At 34.3% G+C, this 16,525-nt stretch overlaps 1 protein-coding gene and 1 pseudogene across 1 annotated transcript; both read right to left on the reverse strand.

Annotated features, from left to right (window-relative positions):
- Positions 1-4,406: 4,406 nt before the first annotated feature.
- On the reverse strand, positions 4,407-14,337 carry LOC140890053 (uncharacterized; annotated as a pseudogene).
- On the reverse strand, positions 4,639-5,620 carry LOC140890052 (calcium-binding protein CBP-like). The gene is made up of 3 exons (XM_073297801.1): positions 5,591-5,620; positions 4,870-5,021; positions 4,639-4,762 (listed from the first exon to the last, which is right to left on the reverse strand). The coding sequence occupies exons 1-3, from the start codon at positions 5,618-5,620 to the stop codon at positions 4,639-4,641; spliced, it is 306 nt and encodes a 101-aa protein (XP_073153902.1).
- Positions 14,338-16,525: the final 2,188 nt, after the last annotated feature.

The following is a 16,525-nucleotide window of genomic DNA, read 5'->3' on the forward strand; positions in this document are numbered from 1 at the left end:
ATTAAAAAAACATGTAACTGAAAAATTCAATGTAAAATTACAAGAAATCGTGATCAGTCAATCAAATTTTTGTGTATATTTCCTTTGTTGATAATTGATATACAATATCAATTAAAGATTTAATAAATCAATCAAAATAATTCGTTAGTTAAATCAACCTTTATATATAATTTAGTTTTAATGAAATACCAGCAAGTCTAACATATTCCATATTAGATTACAAACATATAATTTGTGAATTCATACTAAAATTGTAATATATATAATTACCCCAGAATCAACTTTTTTTTTTAAAAAAAAATTTATAATTAAGTTTTGGATTCAATCCCATAATCCATGCTTCTCAAATGTAGAACATATTTAATCAAACCACTCCTCTCATCTTCTTGGAAAAAATTTACCACCCAATTCAATTTCAAATCCAAACTCACATATTTTCATAAACAATCATCACATAATCTCCCATATGGAGCATATTTAAGGAAGTATTTCAAAAATTTTAAGATAATTTGTTTGTTTTTTTAATTATATGATATATAATCAATATTTCGATTATTCATTCAAATATTCATTCTTATAATTTTTATCATTAATTTTATAAAATAACTTCACGTTCATCGCACGACATATTTTTGTTTAAAAAGTTTTTTGTTTCTTTTTAAAAGTACTTTTTTATCGTTATTCTTATTACTTATTGTAAAATTAAATTTATTTACAATTTAATTTTATATTCAAAATTTTCATTTACTTTAATTTAATTATATTATACAGAAGATATAATCCGTGCATCGTACGGGTGAAATACTAGTATATATAATAACTGAGTTTTTGCCAAATATAGTAAAATCCCGCCAAAAACTTTAAGCTAAAATAGGAAAAAAACTTTATTTAATTCTATTTATATGTTCTATGCACCAAAATTTATTTTAAATATTACTTAGAAATAGTTGTCATTTTCATATATATATCTATATATATAATGCACAAATATAATTGATTCAAATTAACTTACTTTATAATAATTTTATTTGCCAAAAACTTACGCTTAAATTGGTAGATATTAATTAATACTATAAATATAATAATAAATCAATTTTCAATTTAAAATTTGCTTAATCACTTTATAAAAAATAATTAATTATTTTAGTCCATATATATTTCAAAATATCTTACAATACTATAAATAATAATGTACAAATGTATTATATAACAATTTATTTCATTTAGTATTTCGAATTTGCTTCATAAACAATTTTATACGGAACTAAATTCATCTTAAAACATGCTTCCAATGCCAACGAACAAACTTTTCAAACAATTATCATATATATGTGAAATCGTCAATAAATGCTATATATATATATATTATATAATAATAACAATAACAACAAAAACAACAACAACAACAACAACAACATACAACAAAATTTTGCAGACTTCCCAATTATATATAAAATTTTCAATAAATGATAAAATTTTTGTAATTTAGAATTAAAATTTATATGGGTCAAAATTCGTCTGAAAATTTGCTTCAAATCAAATTTTGAAACAAATTACCAAATCAAATTTTGAAACAAATTACCGCATATATGTGAAATTTTAATAAATTCTAAATTTCTATAATAATACAACGAATTTAGAATATTTCTCAATTACATATAAAATGTTCCATAAATAATACAATTTACCTAATTTAGAATTAAAATTTAGAAATTTTATAGAATTAAGGAGGTTCATTTTTCTTTAAAAAAAAGTTTATGTTAGAATACAGAAGATAATATTATTCGCAGAAAAATTTGATTCGTTTTAAAATATTTATCATATTTATGAGAAATACTTATATCATTTGAGATAATCTTTAAATGGACATACCAATTTTGTGTGATTACATTAAATTCTTTATCTTGGTTAATATAACTCTTATTAATAAAAAGAATATAAAAAGATATTATAAAAAATTATATATTATTTTTCTATCAGAATTTTTAAAAATAAATATTTTTCAAAAAATTCAAATTTTTTGTCGATTAATAAATTTGATTAAAAATGATAATTATCTTTTAGAATATGTTAAGTAAATTTATATCAAGGTTCTAATTAAGATACGTTATATAGATTTATGAAAATTCAATATACCAAATATTCTAGACGACGCTCTTTTAAAAATTTTGAAAATGTAATATTTTATAAAACAAATGTTTTCAAAATAAAAAAAACTCATAATTTTTCGTCAAATATATTTGAATTCAAGAAATTTAAATATTTGACGAACGCAGAAGTCATCGACGAATCAAAATTTTTTGTCATGTTTAATCTTGAAGTTTCGTGTAATTAAATGATCTTAGCATGCATTTATTATTATATTTTAATTTGTGTTAATTTATCACTTTATTTTTCTAGATGTGATTGGGGTAAATATTGTTATTTTAATATCTTATTTTTATGGTGATTATGAATTTGAATTCTTATATATTACATATATATTTATAATTTTTTAGGCACCACAAGTTAGCATGCACTTTGTGGAGAAATTTCATGGATAAAATGATGATATTTTTTATTACAATTGGTGATGATCCTGTATTGAAAATAATTGGTGATCAATCACATAAATTTAAAAATATTTATATACACATAAAAAATATACGATATAGATCATATATTGTAATTTAGCTTTTTTCAACAAGAGAAGTCGCATGTTGTAATTTAGTTTTTAAAAAATATTTCATCAAATAATTTATTAAATTAAAAATATTTATATAACACACATAAAATACATTTGTTTTCTTATTAGTTTTTTATGGTAAAAGAAAATATTTTTAATTTTGTCTGCATTGAAAATAAAAATAATAGAAGAAGAAAACTTAAAAATAAATTTACATTATTTTTTATTATAATAAAAATAATATTTATCTGATTTTATGAGAGTATATACTTTGAAAGATAACTACACAAAACACTAAAAAAAACAATAATAAAATATAGTCCATAATTTTTTACCATAGATTGTTTTAACAAGATAATTATTTTTTTTAATTTTAATATTCATTATAAAATTTTTTCCTATCAATTATCTAATTTCGCTCTTTAAGAAAACTAAAAACAAATATAATAAAAAATATTTGCAATTAAAAACACATATAAAAGAAAAATATGATAGATTAAACAAAGATAATTTATTAATGAACATATTTTTGGTCTTTAAATTTGAAGAAAAAGTATAATATTCTATCTTATTAGTTAAAATTTATAATTTTAAACCATTTATAATTTTTAAAATCCGAACAAATTGTAATTTTTTTTATTTTTTGCAAAAAGGTTATTGTTAAAAAACTTTTATATTTGGTTTTTGTGTATATACACTTAACAATTTTTATAATCTTACCAAATTAAATAAATTTATCTATATGAAAATTTTACCCACTATATTAAATTAAAATAATAAAAAATTTTAAATATGATTTGTATATTGTTATTTTGGTCTATTAAAAAATAAATTTAAATAGTTTCCTTTTATACATTGTTAAAAATGGGTTAATTAAAGTATGAAACAATATTTTTTAGAATTATAAGATTTTGTGGGACATTACGTTTTAAAATCCTAAAGAGTTGTAGTATATAATAATACTAGAGAGAAATAGAAAATCCGAAATTATATTGAAGATACCATAATTGGTCGCCAAAATGATTTATATATACTTAAGGACAACAAACCGTATCGTACCAAAAATATGTCATATCGAAAAATATTGAATAAAATTTTTTTATACCGATACCGCATCAAACATTTTGATATACCGAAATCGGTGTACCGAAAATTTTGATACATATAATTATCATAACGATTATACCAAAATTTTACGATATACAGAGATTTTGATACGTATTGATCGGTATATATTCAACTTTATATTTAATCGTTAAATATATAAAATAACACACCGTGCATTGCACGGGTGAGAAACTAGTAATTCTCATAAACCAATGTTGTTTTCCTTGAGTTTTCATATGTTAGGAACGTGTTTACGATATTATACTAGTATTTGCTCATTTACTCAAGGTGCCCCAAGACTCGAGCATGTGGAACAAGTTGCGTAAATAAGCGAGAAATTATGGTGATTCTCCCGAGTCATTCTTGTTTTCCCTCCGAGTTTATGTCGTTGGACATTTGGAAGAGAATCAATTTGAAATTTCATGTCACCGGAAGTCCTCGAGTTGACATATCCCGAGTACGCGGGGTCTCCTCAATAGACATAAGATCGTTTGTAAAGGACCTGTGATTAGTCAAACGTTGGATGTGGGGGTGGATTCGCAATATGACACCCATTTCTCGTCGTCCTAGAACCGAACGGTAGCCGAGTGTTGCCGATGAATCAGTAATGCTGAGACAATGGTCAGAATGAAAATCACACACCATGCAAACGCAAAAGAGGAAACTTTTTAACACAGTGGTGGAAACCCATCACTTAGTAACTAGGTAGGCTAAAAATATTTTTGCATAAAGTACACAACACAATACCATTAACAAACTATAGAAAGGAAGGGAAACAACAAATACTTGAAAAGAAAAAAGGAAAAAACAAACGATAATATGACCAAAACACCACAAGCTCACAGTGCAATGTTGAGTGCATTTGCCTACGTAATGAGGAAAGGCAAAGCAGTTAACATGAAGGCTTCGTATGTAAAAGTGGATGAACCAGAACACGAGGTATCCTTCTCCTTGAATTTTTCAGTCAGTCCCTTAACGGTGAGACAGCACCTGGCCAACAAAAAATGGAAAATCGAAGGCATGAAACTTAGTAAGCATTATTGTTGTATTCTTGGTATATGGTATGTCAAAAATGAATCGTAGAGTGGAAGTCATACTTGATGAAATTGTCATATTCAATGGCCTTGTTTTTCCCACCACTTTTGTCAAATTTTGAAACCAGTAACTCCAGAACTGTGGGCGACACCGAGAATCCGAGACTAATAAGTGCTTCTCTCAATTCATTTGAGTCGATCTTGCACTCCTGTCCCTATCAAATCTCTCAAAAATAGCCTGACTAATATGAGGTACCAATCAGATAAACGCATTTTTAAATTTAAGGAAAGTATCAAATTGCAGAGATACAAAGGAGTTGAGACTAACCCTCCAGCTCTGAAGACTGTAAAAGACTTGTGTAAATTTCTATGGACCTGTTTCAAGATCGGATAATAAACCGATGAACATCATGTTTTAGATTTATCAAAGAATTGATATTAAAGCACTCAGGTCCGTAAATACGTAGATTTGATGCCGCAAAGACTTGGGACAATTTTACTCCTGTTCAATTTAACTGATAAAAATTTGGATTATTTACAAAAAGGAATGGGAATGGACATTGAAAACAGTAAATGAGAGAATCAAGGATAAGGTGACCACTACAAATCTATAATCCAAATCAATGGTAAAAGTATTCAGAGCACTCCAGGTACATAACTACTAAAGATATCGACAACCTTTGATGCACTTGCAAGCATAGAAACCATAAGCCCACAGAATCCAAATTAATGGTAAAAGTATTCAGAGCACTCAAGGTCCTCTGCCTTTATTGATCCATATTACCTCTCCCAGTCCACGATAATTTCCCGTCATCAACAACAGCAGGAGCTTGAACATAATTACCCCCTCCTACACTTATTTCAGATGTACTTGTTCATGATCTTGATCAATAATAGTTTTATGTTATCTTAAAAAATATATCATTTTTTTAAAACTAATACATGAGAGATCCAAATAACCAGATATTCTTCAACGACCACCAAATGAAAAAAATTGGCAAATTAGACGCACACCAGTAAAATGGGCTTCAACTCACAAAGTTTTTGCCTTCCAACTGATGTAAATTATTTAGTCACAGTGTTACAGTCTGTATCACTACTTGTCATTCAGTTCATTGGCTTCAATTGCTAACCAATCTGCTACCAAATTACAACAACACGGTTTCTTTATATCTTGGGTCAAGAGAATGAGCACTCTCAGTGTCTTCTGACAGGAATAAACCTATGGCAAGTAAATAAAGGAATCCACATCCACCATGATTTTATATGCCCACCATCAATCCCAAGGTAGCTCCAAGCCTAAATTAAGTTCCCAAACTGCTTCAATGGCTAAATCAATACCAAGAACATCGAGAGAGTCACCATGCAAGCTCCAACGAGATCCAAATCATATCACTTAATCCCACTTGACCAAACACCTATGCATTTACTTAGAAGCATACCCGAACGAACATCTCGAAGTGTACTTGCTATATTGCAATATTAACCTGAAATGATGATAATCATTCTCCAAAATTTCCTCCTAAATTAATTGGAATCAACTAAAAGTATTAACTCCAATCAATTTCATGAAACGCCCATCATCGGATCCACATGAAAAAGGTCATGGCAGGACAGGGAGCTAGACTTTGGTGAATGACAAGAAACTGACCCGTCCATGTTCGACAAAACAAAATTTTAGAGGATTTTTGCCACAACGAATCTCAAGGTTCTCGATTTCCTGTTTTGATGGTGGACGACCACTGCAAGGGTAACATATCATCAAGAAATATGTCAGGATCGCACAAGAAACAAACCTAGAACCATTACCAATAAAAGTGTAGTTCACTCACAAGAATTATATAATTTAACATCTGATATATTGAACAATATCACAATTGACGATGTAGATACTAAAGATTATTTTCAAAAGAGCAAATTTTTTTTAAACAATGGCAGAAAGAAACGGGAGCTAATCTTGCCCAAAAAACCACACAAGATTTTGAGTAACCTGATGAGGTGAAGCACAAAACAAGGACTTCCAGGAGAAGATTTTTTAAACTTGCTATTAGGAGGATACACATCATACATTGGTTTGGTTTCGCTGAGTTGCAGTGCAGATATCATCTTATGTGATGAAACAACTGCTTATTGATCCATTTTCCCTAGTCAAGTCAAATTCTCTGGAACCTTCCTCTACAGCAACATCAGGTTTAAAATTCTTTGAAGACCAAGGAATGTCGAGGTGGGCGAAGAGTGGGCATTACAGATTGGGGCCTTTTGAGAGAAGGCCACCACAAGCGACGAAGGACGTCAAAATTGAGCAGAAGGTATTCATAATCAGAATGGGTCAGGGAGGGGCTTCGATTTGCTTGACAGAAAGAACGAGGAGAGCTAGCTTCTTGCTGGAGTTGGATTTGAACTGTGCGAGGTGGCTTTGATGAAACTTTGGGGGTTTATCAAACACCCTAAATCGAGTTCCGTCTTCAGTAAATTCCGAGGACAGGAAGCTGCTGTATCTACGCACAATTATCTCAATAGCAGAGGTAGATTTCTGAAAGTGCTCAAAATAGCGCCGGGGGGTTTCAAGCAACGTATAATCGTTCCCAGTGGGCGTGCAGAGGGCGGCTGGATCAAGCTGGCTAATCATTTGCGATTTTTTATACAAAGGGAGAATGTCAATGCTTGGGCTCATGTCAGAAAGAAAAAGGGGGTCGAAACACCTAAGCAACGGAATACCAAGAATCCGGACAAATTGGCATCGCGAGATCTATTGGCTAATGATAATATTCGCCCCTGCTCAGTCAAGGATTGGCAGAAAGCAATTATTATTACTAAGGCATGGGTCAACATATCTTGGGTGGAGGTGGTTTCTGCTTTAAGCACGGCCGTGAAGAGAAGGATAGAAATATTCCCATTTCAGGCCAACAAGGCAGCTTGGTGGCCCTACAATGCAGAAGAGACTTCATATTTTGTGGGACTGAAGAAAGGCTATTTCGACAATAGGGTGACAATGTTCTTTGAAGGATGGAGAACGGAAGTCAACAGGGAAGTAGAGATGTTTTCTTGTTGCAATAGCTGGGTGAGGATATTCGGATTGCCTTGGGACTTATGGTCAAGTGAACTATTTAGGAGCATGGGGGAGCAATGCGGGGGCTTACTGGATATTAGCCAAGATACTATCTTGCTATGAGATTTGTCTGCCGCTAAAATAAAGGTGGTAGGCCCAGAAGGAGGCTTCATCAACGGGTTTGTACAAATATCGACATCTCGAGGCTTAATGATGGTGCGACTTGAAGTGGTATCGGTTAACCCAGAAGCTTATGATTACTACGAAAAGCTCTCATTCACTCAAGTAGTGATGAACGGACCTAGAGGGACAGTAGGACGAGGAGCAGGGAAGGCAGCAGTGGAAAGAGAAAAGGATTTATTCTTGGGTTTTGGGGGTGAGAAAGGATCGAAGAGGAATGAACCTGTGCATCAAGTAGATAAGTTAAAGGGGCAGGCTTTAGTTATCAATCAAAACAGTGAAGAGGAGGAGATAGCTGAGAATAATTCAGACAAGGGGAGTCTTCACCTAATCTCAAAAGAAGCAGGAGGCAGCGGCGATAGATCGTGGGGATCAGAACCTATTCTAGGAGGGCGCCAAGTTAAAATACTCAAAAGATTATGTCCAAAAGTGGTGGGCGAGTTCCAGAGAAGAATAATACAACCTTTGAGGGAGTTTGAAGAGGATAAGACAGAGACAACTCCTAAAGAGACTGGCAAAGTGTTGGAGAGATCCTAACCTCTACGTTTTGAGATTGTATATTCAAGAAGAAAAGGCCAAGACGCGGTGTTCAGAAACACCGGGAATGGAGATAGCAGCTGGTATTTAGACCCGCTGGGAAATGGCTTACAAGGCAATACCAGCATGTGCAATGGGATATTAGAGGATGAATTTCTTCAAGATTCAGGGGATGATCTGTCATCGGAGGATTCTGACTCGTTCCAAACTAGTAGTTCAGCGGTGGGCGACTCTCTTGTCAATTCCCCGACAAATTCTTGTCTTGAGGACATCAGGGGCATCTTCGCATCTTATCCAGGTTCGTATTCTAATCCTTCACAGGGACACGTGAGCGATACTGAGCCCAAGTCGGAATCGACGGCTATTCCAATCAATCCCAATCCTCTTTACCTTCCAAATCGTTTTTCCCTTTCTGATGGGAGGGGGTGGGTGTGGGGGGGGAGGGGTAGAACCTCGTCCTAGGGTGAATGATAAGCCAGTACTCCAGATGTCGGAGAAGAGGGAGGGTTTGGGGAGGATGTGGTGGCAGCGGCTGTGAAGGAAGGCTTAATGAACAATTGTCTTGCTAAACTGGAGGTGAAAAGAGTTAGCTTTGGAGATCCAGTGGCTGTGGTATTACATTAAAAACCTCAAGGAGTGGTTTATTTAGGGCTATACAGTTCGTTTATGCGGATTTTCTCATGGAACATTAAAGGGGGTGGATCAAGTAGTAGGAGAGGTTTGATCAGAACAATTCTTCGAAGAGAGAAACCGGATATAGTGGTTCTTTTGGAAACTAAAAGGCAGCGGGTGGATAGGAGGTTTGTAGCGAGCCTTTGGAAATCCAGATTCATAGAATGGGTGGAGCTACCAGCGTGGGGCAGATCTGGAGGAATTTTGGTAGCTTGGGATCCGCGGACGGTGGTAGTGAAGGATAACCTGATTGGGGAGTTCTCGGTCTCTATTGAAATAGAAAAGTATCCTAACTCAGCGTGGTGGTTCTCAGCAGTCTACGGTCCGTGTGGACCAAGAGATCGTCAGAATTTCTGGGATGAACTAGCAGGTTTGAAGGTGATTTGCGGCCCCTTATGGTGTGTAGGCGGAGACTTCAATGTGGTCAGATCTTTGAGTGAGAAATTTAATAGCAGCACCTTAACCAGTAGCATGAGATGCTTTGATGCTTTGATTAATGAGCTAGAGTTGTACGATCCTCCCTTGTTGAATGCAAAATTCACGTGGTCAAATATGCGGGCTTCACCCATTTGGTGCAGGCTGGACAGATTCTTGTTCTCGGGAGGATGGAAGGAGGAGTTCGGGTTCTGCAGACAATCAGTGCTACCGAGAATTACTTCTGATCATTTTCCTTTGATTTTGAATACATCTAAGGAGGAGTGGGGGCCTACTCCTTTTAGATTTGAAAATGTTTGGCTTAAACATAAGAACTTCAAGGAGGAATTCTTCAATTGGTGGTCGAGTCAAAATCCTCAAGGCTGGGAAGGCTATAAATTTATGAACAAATTGAAGGGAATGAAAGCGTAGATTAAGAGATGGAATGTACATATTTTTGGGAACTTAGATACGAGGAGATATGAGCTAGAGACCAAGATTCAAGCGTTGGACGTTCAAGAGTTGGAAGGTACGGGATCAGATAGTTTGGTGGAGGACAGAAGAGTTCTCAGATCTGAGTTAGAGGAGTTAGTATGTAGGAAATTGCAAATGGAAGCTCAGAAGGCTAGGGTTAAATGGTTAAAGGAAGGGGACTGTAATTCAAAATTCTTCAATTCGTTACTTAGCCAAAGGAGAAGCAGGAATTGTATAGAAAGTATGGAACTGGAAGATGGAACTGTAAGCACTAATAAAGACGTCATCAGATCAGCAATTATAGATTTCTTCACAAAGCTTTATAGCAAACCAGAGGGAGGGGGTTGGGGTGTTGAAGGGGTGGAATGGAGTGCAATTGACAGAGATTCTATGGAGCAGCTTGAGCTACCCTTTTCCGAGGATGAAATTAAACAAGCAGTGTTTGAGTGTGAGGAATCGAAAGCCCCAGGACCGGATGGTTTCACAATGGAAGTCTACAAGGAGTGTTGGCATACGATCAAAGAGTATTTGATGAGGGTGTTCAAGGAATTTTATGAGGGAGGTATTGTGAACGGTGTTACAAATGAGACTTATATTTGCTTGGTTCCAAAAAAGAAAGATTCGCGGCGCATTAAGGACTTTAGACCCATCAGCCTAATCACTAGTCTTTACAAGATAATCGCTAAGGTGCTAGCATCGCGTCTTAAGAAGATGCTATAGATCACTATTTCACATTCACAGAATGCGTTTCATTGAAGGTCATCAAATTTTGGATTGTTGCTTGATAGCGAATGAGGCGGTGGAAGAATTCAGATTGAAGAAGAAGAGAGGTTGGGTATTCAAGGCGGACTTTGAGAAAGCCTATGATAACGTAAATTGGCGTTTTTTGGATTTTGTTCTCTTCAAGAAAGGCTTTGGGAATAGGTGGAGGAAATGGATTAAAGGATGCCTCAGCAACATAAATTATTCAGTTATTGTTAACGGAAGACCAAATGGTAAATTCAAGGGGGAGAAAGGATTACGACAAGGAGACCCCTTATCTCCATTCCTGTTCAACTTGGTGGCGGATGTTTTGGGAAGATTGATTGACAAGGCTAAGTCTGCAGGTATCTTTAGAGGTTGGGAGATAGGGCGGGATAGAGTTGAGGTCTCTCACATTCAATTTGCCGATGACACCCTGTTTTTTGCGCTTAGTGAGAATCATGTGAGAATGTTAATGGACATCCTGCTCGTCTTTTGTGATATGTCTGGGTTGAAGATCAACAAGGAGAAAAGTGCACTCTTGAGCTGTAACTGTGAAAAAGAATTGGAGGATGGGTTGGCTAGGGAGATAGGCTGTGGGGTGGAATCTTGGCCCATTCAATACCTCGGAGTACCCTTGGGAGGGAACACATTAAGGGTTTCATTTTGGGAACCAGTGATCTTTAAGATGTCTAAAAGGTTAGCAAGCTGGAAGAAAGCATTTCTCTCGAGAGGTGGCAGACTCACGTTAATTTCGGCGGTAATGAGTGCCCTTCCACTGTACTTTATGTCGTTGTTCAGGATACCACGTGGCGTTGCTAAGGAGATGGAGAAAATTATGCGGAATTTTTTGTGGGATGGATCGGACGGGGAGACCCATTGTCATTTGGTTGGATGGGATAAAATTTGTAGACCTAAAGATAGAGAAGGCTTGGGAATAGGTAATCTTTGCCTTCGAAACAAGGCTTTGCTAGGTAAGTGGTGGTGGAGATTTTCGACGGAGGGGGACACTTTTTGGAAGAAAATTATAGCGAGTAAATATGGAGTTCAAGATAACGGTTGGGATGCGGGATTGGCTAGACACAACACTTTTAGAAGTCCGTGAAAATTTATATCGAGGACGTATCTGGCTTTCAGTCACTCTGTGAGGGCGGTGGTTCTAGGGGGGGATAGATTTAGATTTTGGGAAGATTGTTGGGTGGGGAATTCTAGTTTTAAGGATTTATTTCCCAATCTTTTTCTGATTTCCAGGGAGCATAATAGACAGATCTTTTTTTTCCTTTGTCAAGATCCATATCCTTCCTCCAACTCCTTATCTTGGAACTTGCACTTTAGACGCGATCTGAGGGATGATGAATTGGGCCAGCTAGGTAATCTGCTGGAACTTTTGAGGGGGGTCAACCTAATAGAGGGCGCTGAGGATGTGAGGAAATGGTTGTGGGACAGCTCAGGTGTATTTTCAGTTAAGTCCTTCTTTGAGTCTTTCTTCCCGGTCGAGCGATTCCCTACTTTCCCTCTCTTCTACCCAATCTGGAAAGCCCCGATTCCGACAAAGGTTCAGTTTTTCTCATGGACAGCTACGTTGGGGAGGCTTCCTACCTGTGATTTGATTCAAAAGAGGCTCCCGAACATCTCCCTTAGCCCGAACTGGTGCGTACTATGCAAACTGGGGGGGGGGGGGGGGGGGGAGACTCAGAACCATTTGGTTATTCACTGTCCGTTTTCTGGTTTCTTGTGGAATATTGCTCTCAAGGAATTGGGACTGTCTTGGGTAATCCCGAACTCAACAAAAGATCTTTTTGCTATGGATCTAGGAGGTCGGCTTGGACAAAAAAGGAGAGTGTTTTGGTTGATAGTGGTTCATTGCATGTGTTGGTCGCTTTGGCTGGAGAGAAATAGAAGAATTTTTGATGATAGTGAAGAAACAGTAAAGGAAGTTTGGGACAAAGTAAAACTTAAAGTTTTCATGTGGGCTCACAAGGGTTCTAGCTTCCATTCTTTGACTTTATTAGACTTGTATAGGGATTGAAAACTGGCTTTGATTTAGACGATAATTAGATGATAATTGCCTTTGTTTGCAAAGGACCATAGTTAGCTTTTGTGGACAGTTGGTTCACTTTTTGTATCTACTTATTTCACTATATATATAAAGTTCTAGTTTCCTATCAAAAAAAAGATATTTCAGATGCCTGTAGACCTCAAAAAACTCCCAAAAGCATCCATGCCTACCTTTGTCATCTGCTAACTTTCTATACATATCACTTACAGAAAGAGGAGCACCGTTATCATTCAAGACATCTAAAGCCCCAATTTCAACCAAAAACCTACAAGAAAATTCTAAGAGATAAATGTAGTGGAGCATAATGAAAATCACAATCTCTATCTAAGAGTCAATTGTTTCTATCAAAATAAAAAATAAAAGTAACTGCATTTATTTTTGTTTTCATTGGTTGTAGAAAATAAGACGGTTACGATGATCTACTCAATATAAATTACATTCGTCTAATAAATTTAGGTAGTCAACTTAAAGAACCCACAAAATTATTTTTTTATTTTATAAAAATTGGTAATAAACTTGTATGAAAATCATACAGTCCTGCCTTTAAGACAATGTAGTTATTCCTGAGTTTAAACTCGTAACACCAACATAGCAAAACCCATTTTTCCGTCATAGAATACCGCTCCTCAAGTTAATTTGCATATTAGGTAGTTTAAACAAAATATTTATTTCACGTGCGGTGTCAAATATATGATGCGCTTCTCACTATCAAATGACAAGGAAAAGGAACCCGTAAAATTATTTGGTGCAGTAGCAAGTATATGATGCGATGTCCCTTGCTATTACAAAACAAGGAAAAATGAACCTGTATTCGGTGTGGTGTCAAATTTATTCTCTAGTTTCATTAAAAATTAGTCATTCCACCTTTATGAGCATTTGGCAGTATGGAGAGTTTATTCGCAATATGTCGTTGTTTACATATTTAATTGGTAATTCGTTTTGATGCCTGATGGAATTTTATTATAGGTTGATCAAAATGAACGGAGTCTCTAACTCAATTGCTAATGTGGTTGAAGTCTTGAAGATAAAGTGAAATTTAAGAAACTCACACACCAACATAAATAAAGATATGATTAAAATAACACTAGAAAGTAAGTTGTATCACATACAAAGTTTCTTCAATTGAGCAATACATTTTCCACTCCGAACTATCCCAGTTGTGGTCCATATCTTACCCTTTTTCTCCACCACCTCGGCCATTCTCAGCGCATCAATCCACAACGCTCTTGATGCCTCTTTCCTTGCCATAAACATCAAGAAGAAAATCACCAATAAAGAAACTATCAAACAAAATATTTTTCATTAAGGTCTTTAACTTTTTTTTAAGAGGATACCTAAATTGCAACTTGAGTATATCCATAGGAAAGCTCATCTTCATCAACCGAGTCCTCAACAAAAGACTCAGATTCACTATCACAGTCATATGCTCCTTCAACAACCCTCACCTTCTCCAAGTCATTTTGAATACGACATTTGTCGTTGAATTTTCCTTGTTACCATCTGCATCACATATTAAAAGTTTGAGGCCCTTAGGACTTGTAACTCTGGATAAAGCAAAGTACAATTGGTCATGATTGAAAACAGGTTTCTTCAAAAAAAATCCTACTTGAGATAATGATTGTCCTTGACTTTTGTTAATTGTCATTGCATACGAAACAATCAACAAAAATTATCTTCGTTGGAACTTGAAAGGAAGTCTTGGATCAGAAGAAGTTAATGACATTCTTGGAATAAGAACTATATGACCAGCATTACTGAAAGTATGTTGCATCACTTATCGTAGTACCAAACAACGGATATGTACTCTCCTCTATTGTTGCAATAGGATCATTGCAGACTTTCATCAACATTTCATCCGAAATATCAATGTTCACATAACCATCATTTGGTTCTTTAATATTTACATCTCCTATATTTGCAATCCAATCTGAAAATATCTTAATTTCATCACCTTCATCACAAGTCAAATTCAGTCGCATATTCTTAGTCAATCTCAAAACTTTGCAGTGTCTTCATAGATATGACGAATTAATAGTAGCATGAACAATATACTGTCTACTTTCCTTCGGAATAACAGGCAAAATCTATCGAAAATCACCACCGAATACAATTGTCTTGCCTCCAAATGGGAGTTGAAAGCATTGTCAAAGTATTGTCGCTCATATCAAAGCATTGTCGCTCATATCATCATTTGACACGAATTTGTATGTTTTTGATGTTGGAACCACATCGTCATCCGAACAAATCTACATTTAATTAACTTTAATTTTTTTGTAAAAAATCATTAATTAAATTATAAATTAATTAATATATGAAAACAATTATTTAAATACCACCTGGAAGTTTTCTTGTTCAGTATTCTTTGATCTGGAAATAACACTTGATTCCTATATAATAATAAATTTAAAGACATGAGTAAGATCGTTGATGTATTGCGAATTAATGATAATAATGTATAGAAAAATTCATCAGTTCTTAGTTTACTTGATTGTATAGAATGCTTCCACTACATTTTTTAATAATGTTAGTGTCTGTTGTAAGCTTGATGATAGTATATGACCCTCTAAATCCATTATTTCGTTTAACTTGAATTTTGAACATTACTCTTCGATCTACCAAATCTTGTATCTCCTTAGGCATTTTTTCATCATTTGAATCCTATACATTTTGTCAGTTGTCTCAATTTATATTATAAAACTATAATTAAAAAGGAGTTTAAAAAATTGCATATGGCTCTCAAACCTCATTTAGTACCGAAGATCTCATATCTATTGTTGTTTTCCAATAAGCTCGATGCACTCTTTGTCCCATAGAAAGAATGAAGCATTGTTCGTGTGGTCCATTGCATGAAGTTGTATTTTAAAACTATGAAATAAATTCAGTTTATTACACATCATATTTATCAGTATTGAAAAATTAAACTTATGACAATAGAGTTTTGTAACGTACCTCATTTTTCCATTTGAATCAAAACGATTACATTTTTCACAATAGAATCTCTCACCAACGGGGGTAACTTTTTTTAGACAATTTGCACACGAAAAATAATACCATTTACCATGTGTTTCAACACTTGCTATTTTAACATTAACCCAAAAGCTACCAACCTCCAAATAAGAAAATGATGAAAAATAATCATAAGTAAAACATATAGAAAGATTAACATGATATGTAATCTCATAACTATGCCTCATTGTTCTCATAAATTTGTTGAATAGTCTTGAAAATTCCTTTCGAAGTTGTAATTTCTTCTAATAAACTATGTGCAATTGTTAGAGAGGTTGTGCTTATAGTGCTGGGGTTGTTGCACTCGGTGCTCAATGTGTACATGCAATAAATTTTATTATCAAATGGTTACAATTGCTTATCAAACAAAAAACAATTTAATGTCATTACCAATAAATCAATCAATAAAATATATAAAAAATACCTTATTCGAAAATCTTTGATTTCATCCAAATATTTGTTCACCAACATCTTGGTGATTTGGTAGGCAGTAGATACACTTATTTCACCTTGAAATATTCTTGACTTACACATTTGAAGAATAATCACAACAGACTCTTCACCATGTTTGTCAAAATGAGTCATTA

Source organism: Henckelia pumila, chromosome 3 (genome assembly GCF_033568475.1).
Source record: "Henckelia pumila isolate YLH828 chromosome 3, ASM3356847v2, whole genome shotgun sequence".
Lineage (NCBI taxonomy): Eukaryota > Viridiplantae > Streptophyta > Magnoliopsida > Lamiales > Gesneriaceae > Henckelia > Henckelia pumila.